Source organism: Atractosteus spatula, chromosome 13 (genome assembly GCF_055471065.1).
Source record: "Atractosteus spatula isolate fAtrSpa1 chromosome 13, fAtrSpa1.hap1, whole genome shotgun sequence".
NCBI lineage: Eukaryota > Metazoa > Chordata > Actinopteri > Semionotiformes > Lepisosteidae > Atractosteus > Atractosteus spatula.
This window is the reverse complement of record NC_142718.1, coordinates 1,873,782-1,893,130: the sequence shown is the minus strand read 5'-3', so window position 1 is coordinate 1,893,130 and position 19,349 is coordinate 1,873,782. Positions and strand designations below refer to the sequence as shown.

Here is a 19,349-nt window from a genome sequence, read left to right as displayed (position 1 = left end):
AAAACTAGGATAACATCTCATAAGGTTCCCAATCCTGAGAGTCTGTTGTGTACAGTATAGCGTACAGCGAATTTACCAGAGAACGCCCTGGGGCCGTTATCGGGAGAGAAATATTTTGGGAGTATTACATTATTCCATTGGATAACAAGCATGTGTGATAGAGGAGGATTAGAAAAAAGGAGAACACACAGAAGAAAACCAAAGCACACTAATCACCGCACAATCCACTCCACACACACACACCAACACGTTTAATGCACAACGACCCACTCGACAACAACCACCACGTGCTACACGTAAACACAGACACACAGCTCATGCTGTGCAGAAGCCAGGTCATGTTCTCCACACACGTGACGTGCTGCTCCCAGCCCGTGCCGAGCACAAAGTCTGCACACAATCGCGCACAGGGACGCCAGTCACACACACAGACGGCGAGACGAGGGGAGGGGGGGGTTTAGGTAGCTGGACGGGGACAATGCACGCGCACATGAAACCCCCCCCCACCCCACCACACAGACAACGCCGCTCGCACCCGTGGAAAGGAGAAAGAGTGAAGGGCAGAGGGGAGAGAGAGAGAGAGAGAGGGATTCTGAGGAGCAAACGAAGCCAGCGCAGTCCCTTACCAGGTTAGTTCGGTTACTAGTTCGAATACGTACGGGTATTCCCAGTAACTGGGGGTCCACAGGCTGCCGGAAGGGCAGAGACTCGGGGTCCTGGCGGTACAGAGCCTCCAGGGTGGGCATCAGGGCCTGCCTCAGCTCCTCCGGCTTAAAGACTGGGACACAGAGAGAGAGAGAGAGAGAGAGAGAGAGAGAGAGAGAGAGAGAGAGAGAGAGAGAGAGGGAAGGGGGGGACGGAACGTGGGGAAGGGAAAACAGGGAAAACGTCAAGGACGAGGTCACCCTTTACCCTGACTCAATGAAGAACAGAGAGCACAGGAACGGCTGACGCAGCCCGACAACGCGACACGAGCGAGACCGGGATGCGCGAGACTCAAGGCTGGGGGTCGGAGCGGCGTGGCTCGTACTTTTCCTCTTGCTCTGGGCATTGAAAGGGGAGCTGTGAGTGGCCGGGGATCCCGACCCCTCCTCTTCCTCCTTAGGCTCCGCCTTCCTGTCCTCCCCCGGAGGCCCTGATGATGCCTCCATAGGCTCCGCCTTGCACCCCTCCCCTCCAGCTGGCTCCTCCTTCTTGATCTGGAGACATGGGGAAAGAGAGAGGGAGGAGAAATTAACTCTGCCGCAGGACCTGGATCTACTCACGTACAGCAGAGGTACGTCTTTTGTGGTCCCCACACACTCTGCATCGGCTCATGAGCCCGAGTCCATCACACCTGCGGGTCACTCCGGCTTCATCCAGTGAACCAGCCGTCCACGACCCCCCCCGGGCGATCCTCGAAGGAGACCCCCCCCCCCCCCTCACCTCAGGTTTCTCCTCCGTCTTGATCTCACTCTTGATCCCTGTGCCCTCGGACTCCTCCTCTTCCTGTTTGACCTCCATCTTCACCTCGTGATTGGAGGGCTCGGCAGGGGGCTGCTGGGAACCGACGTCCACACTGCTGACCGAGGCCGGGTTAGACACCTGGCCGTCAGCGTTGATCGAGGACTTCTGGGACAGCTGGAGAGCGAGGGAGACGAGGACAGGTTAGTTACGGATGCGCCAGACTGCAGGTCAAGAGAGAAGTCACAAACGATGAGGCTCCTTTCTTAAACATTTAGATAGGTGAGAAAACGCGGTGGTAGCTAATAGATCACCGACTCCAAAACCTCAAGTGTGCCAGGGCTCACCGGAGTTCGTGGGTGCTGGGGAGGCAGGGCCGTGGTAGGGGTGGGCGTGGAGGAGCCCAGCCCAGGCTGGGGTGCCGTAGACACCGTGTGCTGCTGCTGCTGCTGCTGCTGCTGCTGCATCTGGCCCGGCTTGTCCGAACTCAGCGGCGCCCCTAGTGGCTGGGGTGTGCCCTGGGGCAGCTGCGGCTGCTGGGGGGTCTGCTGGGCCGGGGGGCCCAGCTGCGGCGGAGTGGGAGTCTGGGGCTGGGGGGTCTGTGACCCCAGCCCTGGCGGGGTGGGGTGTGGGGTGGGGGTAAGGCTGCGGGCGGGGGAGGGGGAGTTCTGCCGCATGGGCGGCTGGGGTAGAGGGGGCCCACACATGGGGAGGGAGTTGGGCTGGGGAGTGGGGGCCCCACCGACGCTTCCCGGCCCCAGGGAGCCCACTGAGCCCCCAGAATTAGCCGCCGCCACCGGACTGCTAACTTGGAGAGACGGAGGCGTGGGCATCTGAGACTGTGGAGAAACAAGAGACACAGTAAGAGAAATGTAGACCCCCCCTCAGGCACACACACTGCTTCAAACCCTCAACCCCCTCTACAGCTGTGTCGCATCATCCAGGTGCTGGTGTTGGAGAAGAGTCCCCATCACCTGTACAGAGCTCCGGAGTGGAGTGTGCAGGAGAGAGCTGTCTCCTCCAGAGCTCCAGGAATAATGCTTCCCTTCATCAGAGCTCTACAGTGAGCGAGGTCATCGCGCAGCGCCACCGGCACGGACACGACCAGGCCTTCGGTTTCAGAAAGGGCAGGAGTTTTCTTGGCCTCTTGCCCCCCCACACACAGCCAGGTAACACCCGGACGAGGTTGGCCGGGGCTCCTAAGGTAGGTGGAAGTCCCGATCCTGCCCTATTGCCCCGGCTACGTCGCCTCCCTGTCAGCTGTGCCCACCTGAGAGATGCCAGGCTGTGCCATGCCCACCGGCCCTGCGCCGAGCCCACCGGGGCCCGAGCCGGGGAACTGTCCCGGGGGCAGGTACTGGTTCTGGAGCTGGTTCACACCGGGCTGGCCCATCCGAGGAGGGCCCATGCCCATCTGAAAGAGAACGGCACACAGACGGGCGTTCAGAACCGAGGGAGTGAGGACACGCGCACACACACAACGCCCACCCCGGCGAGACCTGCGTATAAGACGTCACTTCCTGTCCCAGCACGTTTAAGAAGTCACTTCCTGTCCCGGGAGTGTGTGTGGGGGGGGGGGTCCTCACCTGGTTGAGGGGTGCGTTATGCTGGAGTGGGGGGGTGGACCTCTGGCCCAAGTTCTGCATCCCCATCTGGCCGAACTGGCTCATCCCTGGAAGGAAACACGAGAGGCTCGGGTTATATAGCGCCCTCCCTAACCCGCCGGCACCCAACCCCTGTCACGGCGGCCACACCTGGCCTCACCCGGGCAGAGGGCAGTTAGTATGCAGGGAGAGGAGAGGCTCACTCCCCTGTTGCAGTGGCACTGGCAGTAATGGGCTAACTTCCGCCCCTTCGAAATGCGCATGAGGCCAGCCCCCGTTACAGAGACTTCGACCACGAGAGCCACACCCACACCTGCGCAGCACAGCACAGCCAGCCAGGCAGGCAGGCAGGCACCGGCACCAGGGCACAGACTCACCACACACACACACGCACGCTTCCTCGTCAAGGCCGCTGGGACACTGCTCACCGTGCTGCCCCCTACCTGCGGGGTTCTGCATCCTGTTCACCATCTGGCCGGGCCCAGCGGGGCGGACCAGGGACGGGTCCGAGTGAGGGCCGTCTGGGGGGGGCGAGGGAGAGGGAGAGAGGCAGAAGAGTAAGCTCGACCGCAACGCCAGTCCTGCTCCCCGTTCTTGGGTACGTTTAGCTAAAGAGAGGCTTTCTGACCGAAAGGCGTCACGGGGGGGGGGGGTACTCACTGGGCGAGAGGCCGGGGGGCGCGGCCGCCTGCGCCAGGGCGGAGGGGGGCAGGCTGGGCTGGGGCTGGGAGGGCATCATGCCCTGCTTCTGCAGCCTCGTGCGCCGCTTCTCCTCCAGCTCCTTCTGGATCTTGTAGATCTTCTCGGCCAAGAGGTGGTAGTACTCCCCCTGGGGAAGGAGAGGATAAGTGCGCGGTTGAGGGCTTCGGGCGCTGCTCCGCGGTCCCAGTGCGCGCGGAGAAGACGCCTTTAATGACCTCAGGCAGCTGAAAAAACTGTTCTTGCTGCATCTACCGGTGCGCGAGTGGGGGATTATGACGGCGTGCTTAGGCAGCAGCGGCTCGATCTCTCACAGAAAGGCGCTACGGGGGGGGGGGGGGGGATCAGGGCGGCCCACCCCCTTATCGGGAGTACAGCCCCCCTCTACTGCAGGACACTTTCACAACTCGCTGTCTCAGGAAGGCCGGGAGTACTGCCAAGCACACCAATCATCCTGGTGTCTCGCTTTGCTCTCTCCTGCCCTCTGGTCAGCCATATAGGCGCAGAAAGGCACAAAGCTCCAGATGCAGAGACGGCTGTCGGAGACCGTTTCCATTTGCACACGCTGCGTGCGCGGCGTGCCGCTGAACTCGGCTGCTGCCGTCGTCGTCGTGTCTCCGTACGGCAGCACGCGCTCCGCCCGCTCGAGCACGTCGCCGCACGGGCGCGCCCGGCACAGAAGCCGGACCGCGGACTCGGGGACCCACGTACCCGGTTGTTGGCGGACTCGTACATGTCCCCCTCCACCTTGCGGGCGTAGGCCACCAGATTCTCCATGCGCCTGTCCTTCAGGGCGGCCGGGTCCGGCGTGGGGAAGATCGCCTGCACGCTGCACGGCACAAGAGCAGAGGGCGGTTAATCCGGAGCGACAGGAGAGGAGAGGGGAGGGGAGGGGAGGGGAGACGGACAAGGACAAGAGAACAGCTCACAGCCCGGCTGCGGCGACACTGGCGGCGTGCGATACATCAGCCCCGCCGAAGGGCAGATAGATTGATAACTCCCCCCCTCGCCTGAGAGTCGGCGAGACCGGGAAGGAGCTCCCGGCTCAGACGACACACCCCTGGGTGCTGCCCTTCGCACCGGGTGACACCGACGCGCACGCGCACACGGCCGGTGAGCTGCCTCGGGGTGGGGGGGGGGGGGGGGGAGAGAGCGCCGCCCTGCTGGGACTCACAGCTTGTGCACCAGGTGGTTGCGCAGGTCCTGGGTGATGTCCTCGTGCCAGGACTTCCGCATGCCGCCCACTGACGGGGGCGTCGCCGTGGGCATCGAGCCCAGACTGCCCACCGCACCGCCGTCGCTCAGCAGGGGACTGAGAGAGGGAGAGGGAGAGAGGACACGTCTCATTGGTCTCGGATCAAAGGGGAACTGCAGTCAGGTTATTACATCTCGGCAGCAAAATTAATTGACGGCACTGCAGAATCTTACAACACAAAATTGTGAAAAAAAATTAAACACAAAATTGTGAGATTGGCGAAAAGTACTGTATAGCCGCCATGCAAACTGCGACACGACGCAGCCCCTCCCGCTCACTAGTCACTGAGGTAGACTAGTGTAACGCGATGAACGAGCGAATGAGTGCAGGCTACGCTGCTGACGTTCCACCACAGGAATGTTCCAGCGTGATCTGCACCCACGGTGAACAAGTCAGTTGTATTTGCTGGCAAACCCATCTCGAAATCGAGAGCGATATTTCGATGTATTTACAAGCCCGCTTTTGTTGACAGTGTAAAAGGTTCGCTTCACCGCACCGGAAGTGTCGTTGCCTGTTCTGAAGCGCAGAGCGTGGCGCTGTGCAGACCTGGAAATTCTGCGTTGGGGAGTCAGTCGGAGGTTTTTACTGTGTTTTTACTAAGTTACTGTGTAGATTTTAGGGTCTCCGTGGTCTGAAACGCACTCCTTCCAGCCCCGAGCTATAAGAATAACCCCTTGAAGAGCTCAGCAGCTAGACTTCGGCAGCAGTTCCTGGCGAACCCCTGTCTGGGCGTCACGTCCCACGGGCGTGTCAAAGCCAAGAGGAGGGAGGAGACCGACCTTCGGGAGGATCAGCTGTGAGGTCTTCCGCACTTACTTTTGCGAGTTCATGTTGGGGTGCAGCATGGCGTCCTGCAACAGGCTGGACTGCTGGCTGGGGGGCTGGACCCCGACACCCCCGTTCACCCCCATAGCGTTCCCAGCTGAGGAGAGAAAGAGAGGACGTGGGCGTGAGAGGCAATGAACACTGTCGCCACCGTCGCCGTCGCTGCCTGAGCCCCCGACCTCATGTCAGGTGTGTGTGTGTCCTGGCCAAATTCCCCCCCCGGCCTTTACCCATCATGGCCTCCTAATAACCCCCCTCTCTGAACTGGCTTCACCACTCTGCCCTCCTCCCCACTGAGAGCTGGTGTGTGGGGAGCGGACTGGAGCATCACCCAGGTGGGGGTACACAGTAGAGTCTCCGTTACCGGTACAGGGCTTTCAGTGGTGTGTCCAGAAAGCAGGTTAAGTGTATACATAAATAAAAGTCATAAGTGTAAGCCACTGTTACGCATAACAATATTAGTCTGCACTGCACTGAGCCTTCCAGGTCTCCTCTGTTGTCCTGTGCCTCACCTTTCAACACCCACTGCCTGGGCACAGGTGGGTGGCACATACCTGCTGCCCGCTGTGTATTTGTGTATTAATCTACCTGCCCAACATCCTGCTCTCTTCCCCATCGGCTGGGGCAACGACAAGGGACTCACCCATTGTGTTGAGGGGCCTCATCCCGGGCTGCCCCTGCATGCCCTGCGTGGGCAGCTGCGCCTGGGGGGGTGGCGGCTGGATCTGGGTGCCCTGGTAGGTGAGGCCCAGGGCGGCGTAGGCCCTCTCGATGGAGCTGGGGTCGATCTGGCTGGGCGGGTTCAGGCTGGGCGCCGACTGCTGGCCCCCGGACACCGAGCCCAGGGCGCTGCCCAGGCCAACTCCTGCCCCGCCCAAGAGAGCTGGGGAGGGAGAAAGATGGGGGGTCAGTCCTGTGGTCCTGGGGCCGCGTAGCCCAGCGCGGGGAGAAAGCGACTGGCGTGCATACAGAGACAGACTGGCCGCACGAGCGACTGAGTGAGAAAGTGACCGAAACACACACACACAGATATATTTCACTTGTGCTGCTGTACGACCACATATGCCAAGTTCTACGTTGACTACTGCCTAAAAACTAAAATCTGACACCTGAAAACGGCCTATTTCAATCAGCCTGAAGTCGGCTGCAGGGGGGAGAGAGCTAGCCTATATTAACGCAGGAGGTATAAAAACAGGTCGCAAAGAGATGATAACAACCAAGACTGGAACAGGGGACCTTCACCGGGGCCCTGTTGAAGCTGGGGTTGTTAGAATTCAGCCCAAAAACAAAGTTACAAACACCCCCACAGCGGGGACACGCACACCACTGCAGAGAACCCACGGACACGCTTGGCTCCCTCAGGACCACAGAGTGGACCGGCCAGAAGCAGAACCCACCGCCCTGCTGCCGTACCACCTCTGGGCTCGCCCGAGCCGCACTGGCGCTGGGCGCGCAGCGTGGGCCGGATCAGGGCGCCTGCCCGGCAGATCAACGCCACGAGGGAGAGGGACGGACAGAGACTCACACTGCTGGTTCCGCTTGTCTCCCGCGTTCTTCAGCGGCAGGCACACCGGACAGTCGTGCCGCGTGCAGTTCTTCCAGTGGGAGATGATCTGCCGGGAGGAGGCACAGTGCGCGACTGCGGAGGGGAGAGACGGGCGTGAGTGAGGGGAGACTGCACACTCGGCTCGGGGGGGCGGGGAGGGAGACAGAGCAAGGTGGGCCGGCGGTCTTGGGGAAAGGGGGGGAAAAAAAAAGAGGAGCTGTCAGAGAGAGAGTGAGGAGAGTTAAGGACTGGCATGGGCCTGTGTGTGTGGATCACTGTGAGGAGAAAAAGACCAAGAGGAGCCGTCAGAGATCGAGGAGAGTTAAAGAGCACAGTGTGCCTGTGTGTCGGCGATCCTGGGGAGACAGAGGTGCAGTCAGACAGAGACAGAGTGAGGAGAGCTCAAGAGCAGCGCTGGCCTGTGTGTGAACAGCCGTGAGGAGAAAAGGACAGACAGAGGAGCTGTCAGAGAGAGACAGAGTGAGGAGAGCTCAAGAGCAGCGCCGGCCTGTGTGTGGACAACTGTGAGGAGAAAAGGACAGACAGAGGAGCCGTCGGAGATGGGGAGACGGAGCGCGAGCGTGCCGTACCCTGGCAGGTCTTGCCGGCCTGGCAGTGCGTCATGTGGTTGAGCACGTTCTTCATGGTGCGGCAGTGGGGCAGGTTGCACTGGCGCACCTCGCCGTTGGCCTGCTCCCGGCGCTGGCACTTGTGGGCGTGGAGCAGGAGCACCAGCTGCTGCTGGATCAGCTTGCGCTTCTCCGGGTCGGCCGTGGGGGGTGCTGCTGCAGCCGCTGCCGCCGCCGCCGCGCCCAGGCCCTGAGAGCCGGGGGGCGCGGACACCATCCCCCCTGCCGGCACGGGAGAGGGCTGCTGGGGCGCCTGGGGGGGACAGGAAGAGGAAACGTGAGAGGCACGCGGGCGGAAGAGACGCCAGCAGCCAGTGGCGCGCCCGACGGGTCGGACCGCAGCACAACTCGCGCTCGGCCCGAGCGGTCTCACTTTCATCCGACAACCGCCAAACCTGCCCCGTCGAGCGAGCCTCTGCACACGAGGGACCGGCGCCGGGCCACGGTGACGAAGGCGAAGACTCCGCTGCAGGGGCCTTGCCCTCTCTGCACCGCCTTCATCCACAGAGGAACCAGGCGGACAACAGGACGACACCACCCCCACCCCCCCCCCCACACACACGCACGCACGCACGCACGCACGCAGTCAGGTTCAATCTCCAGTCCTCCCAGGTGACCACACACACACACAGGATCGATCTCCAGTCCTCCCAGGTGACCACACACACACACACACACACACACACACACAGGATCGATCTCCAGTCCTCCCAGGTGACCACACACACACACAGGATCGATCTCCAGTCCTCCCAGGTGACCACACACACACACACAGGATCGATCTCCAGTCCTCCCAGGTGACCACACACACACACAGGATCGATCTTCAGTCCTCCCAGGTGACCACACACACACACACACACACACACACACAGGATCGATCTCTAGTCCTCCCAGGTGACCACACACACACACAGGATCGATCTCCAGTCCTCCCAGGTGACCACACACACACAGGCAGACACGAGGGCGCCCCAGTCCTCACCATGCCAGCCATCCCCTGCCCAGGAGGGGTCTTCTTCTCCAGGCTGAACTGGGCCAGGCTGTTGGGCAGGCCGGCTTTGTTCTGCAGCTGAGGGCCCAGCCCTGCGCCGCTCATCGCCGGGCCAGAGCCCTGACCGTAGGGGGAGCCGTAGGGCCCGGGGCTGTTCATCATGCCCATCTGAGAGGGGGGAGGAGAAGAGTGCATAGGAGTGGAGGGAAGAATGAGCATAAAGACAACATAGCTCTACGCTGACCAACGCTTAAAAAAAAATCACCCGAAAACGGCCTGATTCAATCAACTTCAAGTCAGCTGCAGAGGAAGAGAGGTAGCCTATATTTTCACAGGAGTTATAAAAACAGGTCACAAGACTGGAAAAGGGACTTTCACTGGGACCCTGGTACAGCTGGGGTCGTTATAATTCAGCAAAAAAGTTACAGAAACCCCACAACAGGCGCACACATGCCACCGCAGAGAACCGGCTCGCCGCGCCAACCCACGGACATGCCTGGCTTCTTCTGGACCACAGCCGAGTTTTGGGACAGAATGGCATGACAGCGCCACAATCACCGACCCACACACCCTGTCCCCCCCAATAACGACAGGACAGCGCCACGATCTCCGAGCCACACACGCTGCACCCCCAGTAAAGACAGGACAGCACCACGATCACCGAGCCACACACACTGCTGCCCCAGTAACAACAGGACAGCGCCACGATCACTGAGCCACACACCCTGCCCCCCCCCCAGTAATGACAGGACAGCACCACGATCACCGAGCCACACACGCTGCTGCCGCAGTAACGACAGGACAGCGCCACGATCACTGAGCCACACACGCTGCTGCCCCAGTAACGACAGGACAGCGCCATGATCACTGAGCCACACACCCTGCCCCCCCCCAGTAATGACAGGACAGCGCCACGATCACCGAGCCACACACCCTGCCCTCCCCCCCCAGTAACGACAGGACAGCACCACGATCTTTAAGCCACACACACTGCTCCCCCAGAAATTGCAGGACAGCACCACGATCCCAGAGCCACACCCTGCTCCCCCAGTAAAAGCAGGACAGCGCCACGATCACCGAGCCACATAACCTGCCTCCCCAGTAACAGCAGGACAGCACCACGATCACCGAGCCAGACACACTGCTCCCCCATCGATGGCAGGACAGAGCCACACACTCTGCTCCCCCATCGATGGCTGGACTGAAGGCACACTGGTTGAGCACCAGTGCTCTGGCAGACAACCCAGGCCTCTTGCACAAAACCTGCTCCTCAGACCACCACAACACCACTGGCTGCTGTCCAATGGAACCCTCACACAGGACTGCTTCAGCAACAAGCAGCAGAAACCACAGGCAACTCTGAGCAGTGTGTCAGAGTCAGTCCACATAGACAGACGCTTTTCCTGGGGAGCTACAGTCCAGTCATTCTTACAGGTCACCCTAAATCAGCAGTCTCCAGCCCTGCTCTTGGTCCCCAATCCAGTTAGTCTATAGGTCATCCTAAAACAGAGATCTCCAACCCTCATCCTGCAGAGCCTCAGTCTTACAAATCTGTCTACAGTTGTTTAAAGATTAAGAAGACTTAAGTAATCAAGTAACATTTCAATGTTACCCAGAGAGCTGAAGGATACTTTGATTTATGTTCCAAATGATCTCTAGATTACTTAATTGTTTAGCTGATCGTAGAGTGTCCCAGACCCTCAGGAACAGGTGATTTAAAGGACATCTCTATAACACCACGTCCTAGACATCTGAGACGTATAACAATTCCGACGAGTGTGTTCCGAGCACAGAACTCACTCATCGCCTTCAGCTGCGTTTTCTTCTACTTCAATAAAGTTACCAAACCTAACGGACCCACGGCTGATCTGTAAGGAGTACACACCTGTCCCTCTCGACACGCTACTTTAGGTACCGCAAAGCGACAGCTTTAACAGGTGAGCTTCGGGGGAAACAGCTAAAACTTCAGTAGACCACCACAGGACTGCGCTTCCTCAGGAAGAAGGGAAATATCGACCCGGTATGAGAAAAACAATGCAAAATGTCTAAGGCTTTTGCACAGCACCGCACACTGAAGATCTACTTCAGGGTATGCTTGACAAGAATTTAATCTCTGGGCACTGCAGTCCAGCCGCTAATGAAACAACAAGTCACGTTTTAAACAAGCGTGCCGAATCGCACATCTTATTCAAACTCCAGACAGAGCCTTCCCAGCTGTCCCAGGGACAGATCCGGAGAACCGCGCAGGTCTTACAGCAGCAGCCCCGTCAGGAACCTCAGATTAACACACCTGGGTCGCGAAAGCCCACAAAGCACGGAGAAGGATCTGTGGCTCAGCTGCACCCCCTGCTCCTGTCCGGATGCCTACAGTAACGGTCAGGACCTCGGGCTGGCTCAGCCACGAACACAGATCGGCGCTCGCTGCCTCCACACCTGCGCAGGGGGAGCACAGAGCTCTCCTGTCCCCAGTCCGCGAGGTTCCCCGGTCTATCTGGGCCGGGCCGAAGGCCTCCTTACCTTGCTCAGTGCGCCGGGCTGCGGCCCCCTCAGGCCAGGCTGTCCAGCGGGCCCTCCCAGCTGCTGCGCTGCCCCCTGCTGCTGCTGCTGCTGCTGCAATGTCTCCGCCAGCAGGTTGTTGGCGCCCCCCAGCGCCGTGTTCGGAAAGCCCATGTTCGGCCTGTCCATGCGGGGAGAGCCGTTCATCACCTGGCCTCCCATCATGCCTTGCGAGGGGGGGTTGGGCCCCTGCGGCGGCTGCTGTCCATTGCCCTTCTGGGGCCCAGGTCCCAGCATGCCCCTGTTCATACCGGGCTGCTGCTGCTGCTGGCCGGGCATCATGCCGGCCGGGCCAGAGAGGTGCTGCCCCATCCCCGCGCCGCCCGGAGAGTTCTTCATGTTGTTGAGGAGCCCCAGGGGGCCCCCTCCGCCTCCGCCGCCGGCCTGCTGCCCCGGGGGCGGGCCCCCCAGGCCGGCGGTGATGCCGGGCCGCAGGAGCTCGGAGAGCTGCTTGTGCTTGGCAGCCGCGTCCTGGCCCCCCGGCGCGCCCACGCCGCCCAGGCTGGTGTGCAGCTGCCCCAGGTCCCCGCCGTTGGCCAGGCCCAGGTCCGTGGAGCTGATGAGCTCGTCCGGCAGGTCGTGCTCCAGGTCGAACAGCGAGCCGAAATCTGCAAGAGGGGCAGAGGCGTCAGGCAGCGGCACTTCGCTGGACTGGGGACTGCGGGAGGCGAGAGACCCCCCCCCTTCTGAACTCCGGTTTTTCAACACCTTTTCACCAGAACCAACCTCACCTACTAACCTAGTGGAAGGCGACGGGGGACCGGCTCAGCCCAAGCCCTTCTGGTGCAGAGCCCGCCTTCGTTCCCTGAAGCCAACCGGCCCGCACCGGAGCGACCCGTCAAACCCGCAAGCCCCACCTCCCCACCGACCCGCCCCTCAGACAGCGGCGCGGGCGAGAGAGCAGACTCGGGCCGCCTCTGGGCTCACTACCGGGCCAGCAGGACGCCGGGCCACCGGGCCCCGGCCAGACAGGGAGCGACCGGCGGCCGACACCAGCCTCTCTCGGCAGCAGGCCAGACAGACACCCCAGACTCCATCCACTTTCTGACCGCTGCTTCTTCTAATCCAGGGGTGCAGGGGAGCCAGAGCCTATCACAGCAAGCAACAGGCACAAGGTGGGGTACACCCTGGAGTCCAGCCCATCACAGGGCACACACACTCACACACCCTGGACAGGACACCAGCCCATCACAGGGCACACACACTCACACACCCTGGACGGGACACCAGCCCATCACAGGGCACACACACTCACACACCCTGGACAGGACACCAGCCCATCACAGGGCACACACACTCACACACCCTGGACAGGACACCAGCCCATCACAGGGCACACACACTCACACACCCTGGACGGGAGACCAGCCCATCACAGGGCACACACACTCACACACCCTGGACGGGACAGGACACCAGTCCATCACAGGGCACACACACACACACTGGACGGGATAGGACACCAGTCCATCACAGGGCACACACTCACACACACTGGACGGGAGACCAGCCCATCACAGGGCACACACTCAGACACACTGGACGGGACAGGACACCAGCCCATCACAGGGCACACACACTCACACACCCTGGACGGGACAGGACACCAGTCCATCACAGGACACACACACACACCCTGGACAGGACACCAGCCCATCACAGGGCACACACTCTCACTCGCACCAGGGCCAGTTTTCCCAGAAAACTGCCACCCCACCAGCCTATCTCTGGACTGTGGGTTGACCCCCACAGACTTGCTCCACAGACAGCATCCGACACGCCTGCGCGCTCCAGCTGCAGAGGACCGCGCGATGAGGACTGTACCTGCTGCTCTCGTGATGAAGAGCTCGGTCCCGGCCGCAGAGGGGAAAGCGACTCCCCTCGCCAAGCTGACATCGGGCAGCGACTGCTAACGGCTGGCTGAAGGGATTTTTTAAATCAAATCGAAGTTCGCTTATTAACGACTAAGCGATTTACAGCTGTGCCCGTTTATAAAGCCGGGCATCTGACCGGCGCGATCCAGATTGAAGTACCTTGCTCACGGGCACATAACAGGTCCGATTGTGCTTACAGCTCGCTCCGGTGCGCCCCCCGAAGTTCTCAGATCCCCCTGAAAGCGATTCCGGGGCTCTGGAACGGACCGGAGCTTACTTACAGTTCAGCCCCGCCAGATCGGGGAAAGAGCTCTCTCGGCCTGCCCTGCCACATTCCCGCCCGGAATGTGAACGAACTCACTGCCACAGAGGACACACACAGGCCACACTGTCCGCTCTCGTCCCTCAGCTTTTGGGGGCTCTTGTGCTGCGCAAGCTGTACCCCCACTCCGCCAGTTTCTCCAGCCGGCGAGACGCTCTCCCGAGACTACCAACACTTCCACACAAGATTGCCCGTCTCTCCTGGCTGCCCCGAGCCTGAATCTCAGAGCCCAGAACACGATAACGCAGTTAAGACAAGCAGGAAACCAGAAAACTTAAAATCCTACTGCCTCACACCGCTTCTCCGCTGTGAACAGCTCTAGAACTGCTCCCGAACTCACACGGCAAGCACACATCCCTTCAGGACAACCTGTTGTTCGAGAAACCAGGGGCGAGGAATTCTGCGAATGATCTCTGGACTGCAGAGGCTCGGTTTATAAGAAGAGCTCAAGGCTTCTCTCCAGCACACGCACACACTGGGCTCTCCTCCTCTTCCTCCTTCTGCACTCAACCAGCATTGTCACCCCCCCCCACCCCCCGAAACAAGGAACGCTGCGTTTTACAGCTTCCTCACGGGCTGTTAAAAAGACATTATGAGCAAGTCAGAGATTTTAAAAAAAAAGCTCAAAAGCAGTGCATCTGGGTGTGATAACTGTACAATTTCTGGAAAAAAGCAGCTCCATAAATGCGATCAAGTGACCCCCCCACCCCCTGACAAGTACAGATGGATAACCCACACTGACACACAGGTCAAGCTCCATCATACCAGAAAACGCACATCACTCCGGCGGAGAAGCTGGTTATAAACCAAGGGACGGCTTGAAGGAGCTCTGAACCTTCTTCAGACCTGCGAAGAGGTTTAAATCTCCGCAAGGAGCGAGAACTCGAAATCGCGTGTAGGAAAACGGATTACGACGGGAGACATCACAGCTCCAGTCCTGACACGAGGGATGTTTGTCTAACGGGAAGAATTAAAACCCAGGTGCAGGAGCACGGCCATGCGAAAACCAGGCGACTTTCATGAAACGTGAGAGGAGCCCCAAACCTGAGGTGGTGGGTTAAGTTCTCCAGTGGACAGGAGAATGAGTAATGGCATTCTCATTTCAGTGTCATCCCAAAAGTTTATGGAAACGGCTGGAACAACACAGCAGACCTGGAGTTTGTGTTGTTGGGGGTTTTTTTTTTGATGGAGGGGGTGCAAACGAGTAGCGTTCACAGGCGCAAACACCGCGAGTAGTGGTGTTTGGGCAAACCGCAAACAGCGCTGGGCAGCACCTTCACAAAAAAAAAAACCACTTCACGCCACTGACCCGGCGTGAACACACCAAGAAAAAAAAATTAAATAATTCGGACGTTTTCAAAACGAAGCCCCACGGAAAACGTTTCGAAAACATTAAGACTGTTCGTTTTTGCTTTCGTCTTCGTTTCGTGTGTGTGTGTAGGGGGTGGGGAGGAGAAGACGGACTAAAGTTTCGCTAATTTTCTGCTGGTGGTTAGGGGGCCGCTCCGTCTTAAACACGCCAGCCCCACGACACAGGCCTTCCCGACAAAACACACGCTCTCACACGCACACGGCTAAAACAAAACAGGGGGCCCCGTTAACGCGACAAACCCACGCAAAGTTGCCAGACGCGCCGCTGCCCCGGGACGGGGAAGGGAGGAGGGGGGTACCCCACAGAGGCCGAGAAACTCGGGTGGGGGGGAGGCGCGGCGCCGAGAGAGAGTTACAGCGAAAACCGAGCGCTAATTGCGCCCGGGGAGAGACAACAAAACGCAAACGGGTCCCCCCCCAAAAAAAAAAAATCCGAACTTTTCGTTTCTCTCGGGGACGGTTTTTGCGGGCCTGCCGGCGAAATAAGCGACTCTTATTTATTTACTGGGGGAGTGCGGCGTCTTTTGTCGAGCCCAAACGCCCCCCCACCTTCTCCTCCTTCCTCCCTCCGTCGTCTTTCACGCACCAAAACAAACCTCCGGACCCCCTACCAACCAAGTTCGTCTTCCTGCTAATTCGCAGCCTGGGCCTACCCGCAAAAACAACCCCCTCCCGTCTCTCTCTCTCTCTCTCTCCCCCCTCCCTCCGGGGGGACCCCCCCAAAACCCAGTCCCCGAGAAACACCGGCCGGAGCCGCGGAGTTTCGTGAGGAAGAGGAGGAGGGGAAAAAAAAAATGGAGACACGGACTAGCGTCCTCCTCCCCCCCCCCCCCCGCAGCTGAAAATAAACCACCTAAAATAAGGGCCGCTAAAACGTTTTGGCCTTTTAAAAAATACTAACCCCCCCATCCCATCCCGGAGGGGGGGGGGCGACGGCGGCGACCGACGGCGGAATTAAAACAAAAACGGCGGAATCAACTCACCGTTTCCGTCGCTCGCCGACACGGACAGCGCCGGGGAGGAGAGTTTAGGCCTCTTCGCTGAAGGCGGGCCGGCGGACTCGACCACATTATCGGCCATTTTTTTTTCGCGTTTTTTTTTTAAAAAAAAAACAACAAAATCTCCACACAACAGGAGAAAGAGAGGGAGGAGGGGGGGGGGAAGAGCAAGAGACACTTCTTTTTTTTTGCTTTCTGGAGAGGCGGCGGTGGGGGGGGGGCCTGGCTGGCTGGTTGGTTGGCCGACTGGCTGACCGACCGATTTACGGTGCCGAGGATGATGATGATGATATTATTATTATTCACCACCTCCTCCTCCTCCAGGCGTCTCTTTCCCCTTTTTCTTCCTCGGACTGTGTTTTTTTTTAAATACCCCCCCCCTCCTCACCTCTTCCCTCCCCTCGTCTCTCTCTCTCTTGAACGAGGGGAAGAGAGAGAGACTCGCCAAGAGGAGAGGAGAGAGAGAGAGAGGCAGGCAGGCAAAAGTCTCTCCTTCTTCTTCCTCCTCCTCCTCCTCCTCGTCTCTTTTTCGGATTTGGCGTTCACAACTTCCCCCCCCCCTCCTCCTCCTCCTCCTCCTCCTCCCCCCCTCCTTTTTCGGGTTTTTTTGGGGGTTGTGTTGTGGCTCCTTCGCAGACTTGGGCTCCTAGCTGCTGCAGCAGCAGTAGTTGTAGTAGTAGTAGTAGTAACGGGAGGAGGAGGAGGGGAGGAGGAAGAGGAAGAGAAAGTCTCCCGAGTTGCTGAGAGAGAGAACGGCCCTCCGGATTAACTCATGTAGCTTCCACGGCGCAGATCAAGATGTCCCGGGCAGGGTCCTCCAGGGCTCCGTCTGCGTTTTCTACCATCTCCGGAGGCCCAGGCGAGAGATAATCTGAATTATTTCCCTTTTTGTTTTGGTGGTGGTGGTGGTGGTGGTCGTGGGTAGGTGGGTTTGAGGAGGATGGGAAACAAAAATGAAAAGGACGAAAAGGGAGGAGAGAGAAAAAGAGAGACGAGGTTAAAAAAAAGTCGCACCCAAATGAGGGCCAGGAGGTTATTATTATGCACAATACGAAACCCCCGCCGCTATCCCCCACCCCCCGTCCTGGAAAGGTAATAATTGTGTTGGGTTTTTTAAAAAAAAAAATATTCTTTCTTCGTAAAAGGGCGCACGCCGGGTTCGGGCTCGGTTCGGGACGGGCTGGCCTTACGGGCGCCCAGGTCGGTCGTCACCTGTGTTGACGACACCCACCCCCACCTCCCTCCTCTCGGACCCGCCTGTACCCCCCAACTCTCTCTAACACGGCACCCCACCTTCACCTCACACCAACAGCCGAGACCGGCTCAGGAAAAACGGGAGCAACTTCCGATCAATGCGCATGATCACTCGCACATCTGTCGGCGGGTGTTAAAATCATTGATTAAAATAAAATAAAGTCGATTTCTGTGAGGGTACGACAAACGGGGCGAACGACTCGATCGTCCCCCCGCCGCGTCCGACGTGTCGTATCGGTGCGAGTGGGATGCGATACCTTCCGAGGCGCCTCCCGATATCTGTAATCGATATGAAAAAGTTGGTTGTTTTTTTGTGGAGTTGCGCTTCACGCCGCGCTCCGAGTTTTTTTTTTAAAGCGGGAACGAGGGCTTCTTTTAAAAATGTTTGGGGAAACCTGGCCGGTGAGGATAATCGCCTCTATCGATTGCCAAACTCAATCAAAGCGCTTGATTTAGCAGCACGGGCTGAAACTTTTTTTTTTGGTGAAGGAGGGGGGGGTCAACTTTGGCAATGTTTTTTCTTAAAGAAAAAAAAAACCCGTTTGTATTTCTTGCAGCCTTTTTTTTTTTGGATCGATCTGCAACGGAAGTTCACAACACCGGGCCGCTACACTCGCACATGACAAGAGGGGTAAAGACCGCAAATTGTACAGCCGGCGTGCCCGGTTTGAAAAAAACGAAACTTGGTCAGGGCGCCCCTCTCTTTTATTAATTACCCCCCTCGAAAAAAAACACTTCAAAAAAAAATAAGTGTTTGGTTTCACTCTAGTGATGTCAGCGACGTGCTAATGTGACTTTGTTTCTCGCTTGTGACGGTCAGAAGTCTTTTCAGGGGTGGAAGAAAAAAACTATTTGTCACAGTATCGATCACTTCGCGATCTTGCGCCCTCTCTCTGTGTAATATGTTGGAATTAAAAAAAAACAAAACGGGGTTCAGATATTATTATTATTATTATTAATAGTTTTTTTGAATGCCACCTTACAAGAAAGCGCAGGATGACGCCGGGAAGTGCCTTGACTATGACGGCCGCAGATGCACAGGTATCCCTTGTTCTCTGTTATCTCACGGCGTCTGGGCCACGCCAGGGCTCAAAACGGATTTTCAATCCGATGTCTTTTTGTTAGTTAGTTCCCCGCAAAAAAAAAACTGCAAAAGAAAGACTTGAGCCGCCGTGCCGCTCCTGCCGGTGCGGGGTCGCCAAGCTTGTCCCCGGAGCAAGTGCGCGCAGGACGGCCGCCACCGGATTCAACCCGCCCGGCAGATACCGGCACAGGACGGGGGGGTGGTGGTGGGGGGGGGTCTCCGGCCGCACAGGAGGGGGTGGCCGGCGTGGTGCAAACCGGACAGGTCGCCTCTGGTCGGTCCTCTCCAACGGCGCGATGTGGTGGACCCCGGCGATGGCGGTGGCGGTGGCGAGGAGTCGGTCCCCCGGCGTGCTGGAGTCCGGACCGGGGGGGAGAGATGGGGGGGGTGTCGCTGCTATGATTTAGGGGGTGAACTGAGCGGGCGGCGGGCCTGGGGACATTTAAAGAAACCCAGGAGTCTCCCCTCCACGCCAGCAGAAAGAAAGGCGCACGTCCAGCGGGCTCCGCACGACCGTCCCCCCCGGAGTCTTTTGTGTGTCAAGTCTCAAACCCCCGTCTCTCGCCGCCTGCCTGCGGGGTCGACTGCGTCCGTCTCCTTCCCCTCCGTCTTCTTTAAGAAAATAAAAATCCTTCGTCTTCTCTCCGCTCTCTTAACGGTTGGGGTTCCCCGATATTCGCCGATATTTCCTCGTCTCTTTTTTTTTGCCCCTCTCTCTCTCTCTCTCTCCCTCCCTCCGTGTGTACGTCTGCTCCCCTCACTCTCTCGCCGAGGAGGAGGAGGAGGAGGAGGAGGATGATGAATATTATTTTTAATAATAATTCTTCGTCTCCGGACGCGCTGCGCTTGTATTTCTCTGCCCCCCTCCTCCCTTTTCCAAAAGAATTTTTTT

The 19,349-nt window shown here is 58.8% G+C and overlaps 1 protein-coding gene across 5 annotated transcripts in view; it reads right to left on the bottom strand.

Annotated features, from left to right (window-relative positions):
* Positions 1–16,303, bottom strand: part of LOC148821592 (histone acetyltransferase p300-like) — a 34,246-nt gene extending 17,943 nt beyond the window's left edge. Inside the window, exons 1-17 of one of the 5 annotated variants that reach the window (XM_088929918.1) lie at positions 16,105–16,303; positions 11,516–12,162; positions 8,990–9,166; positions 7,963–8,254; positions 7,352–7,465; positions 6,470–6,709; positions 5,818–5,923; positions 4,921–5,058; positions 4,458–4,575; positions 3,708–3,876; positions 3,425–3,568; positions 3,030–3,115; positions 2,714–2,857; positions 1,791–2,282; positions 1,426–1,620; positions 1,031–1,199; positions 627–778 (exon numbers count right to left, since the gene is read on the bottom strand). In XM_088929918.1, coding sequence (XP_088786044.1) covers positions 627–778; positions 1,031–1,199; positions 1,426–1,620; positions 1,791–2,282; positions 2,714–2,857; positions 3,030–3,115; positions 3,425–3,568; positions 3,708–3,876; positions 4,458–4,575; positions 4,921–5,058; positions 5,818–5,923; positions 6,470–6,709; positions 7,352–7,465; positions 7,963–8,254; positions 8,990–9,166; positions 11,516–12,162; positions 16,105–16,201 — 3,480 coding nt within the window. In that variant the 5' untranslated portion in view covers positions 16,202–16,303. The remainder of the gene's footprint in view (positions 1–626; positions 779–1,030; positions 1,200–1,425; positions 1,621–1,790; positions 2,283–2,713; positions 2,858–3,029; positions 3,116–3,424; positions 3,569–3,707; positions 3,877–4,457; positions 4,576–4,920; positions 5,059–5,817; positions 5,924–6,469; positions 6,710–7,351; positions 7,466–7,962; positions 8,255–8,989; positions 9,167–11,515; positions 12,163–16,104) is intronic. The other 4 variants (XM_088929919.1, XM_088929920.1, XM_088929921.1 and 1 more) reach the window with 4 other exon arrangements.
* Positions 16,304–19,349: the final 3,046 nt, after the last annotated feature.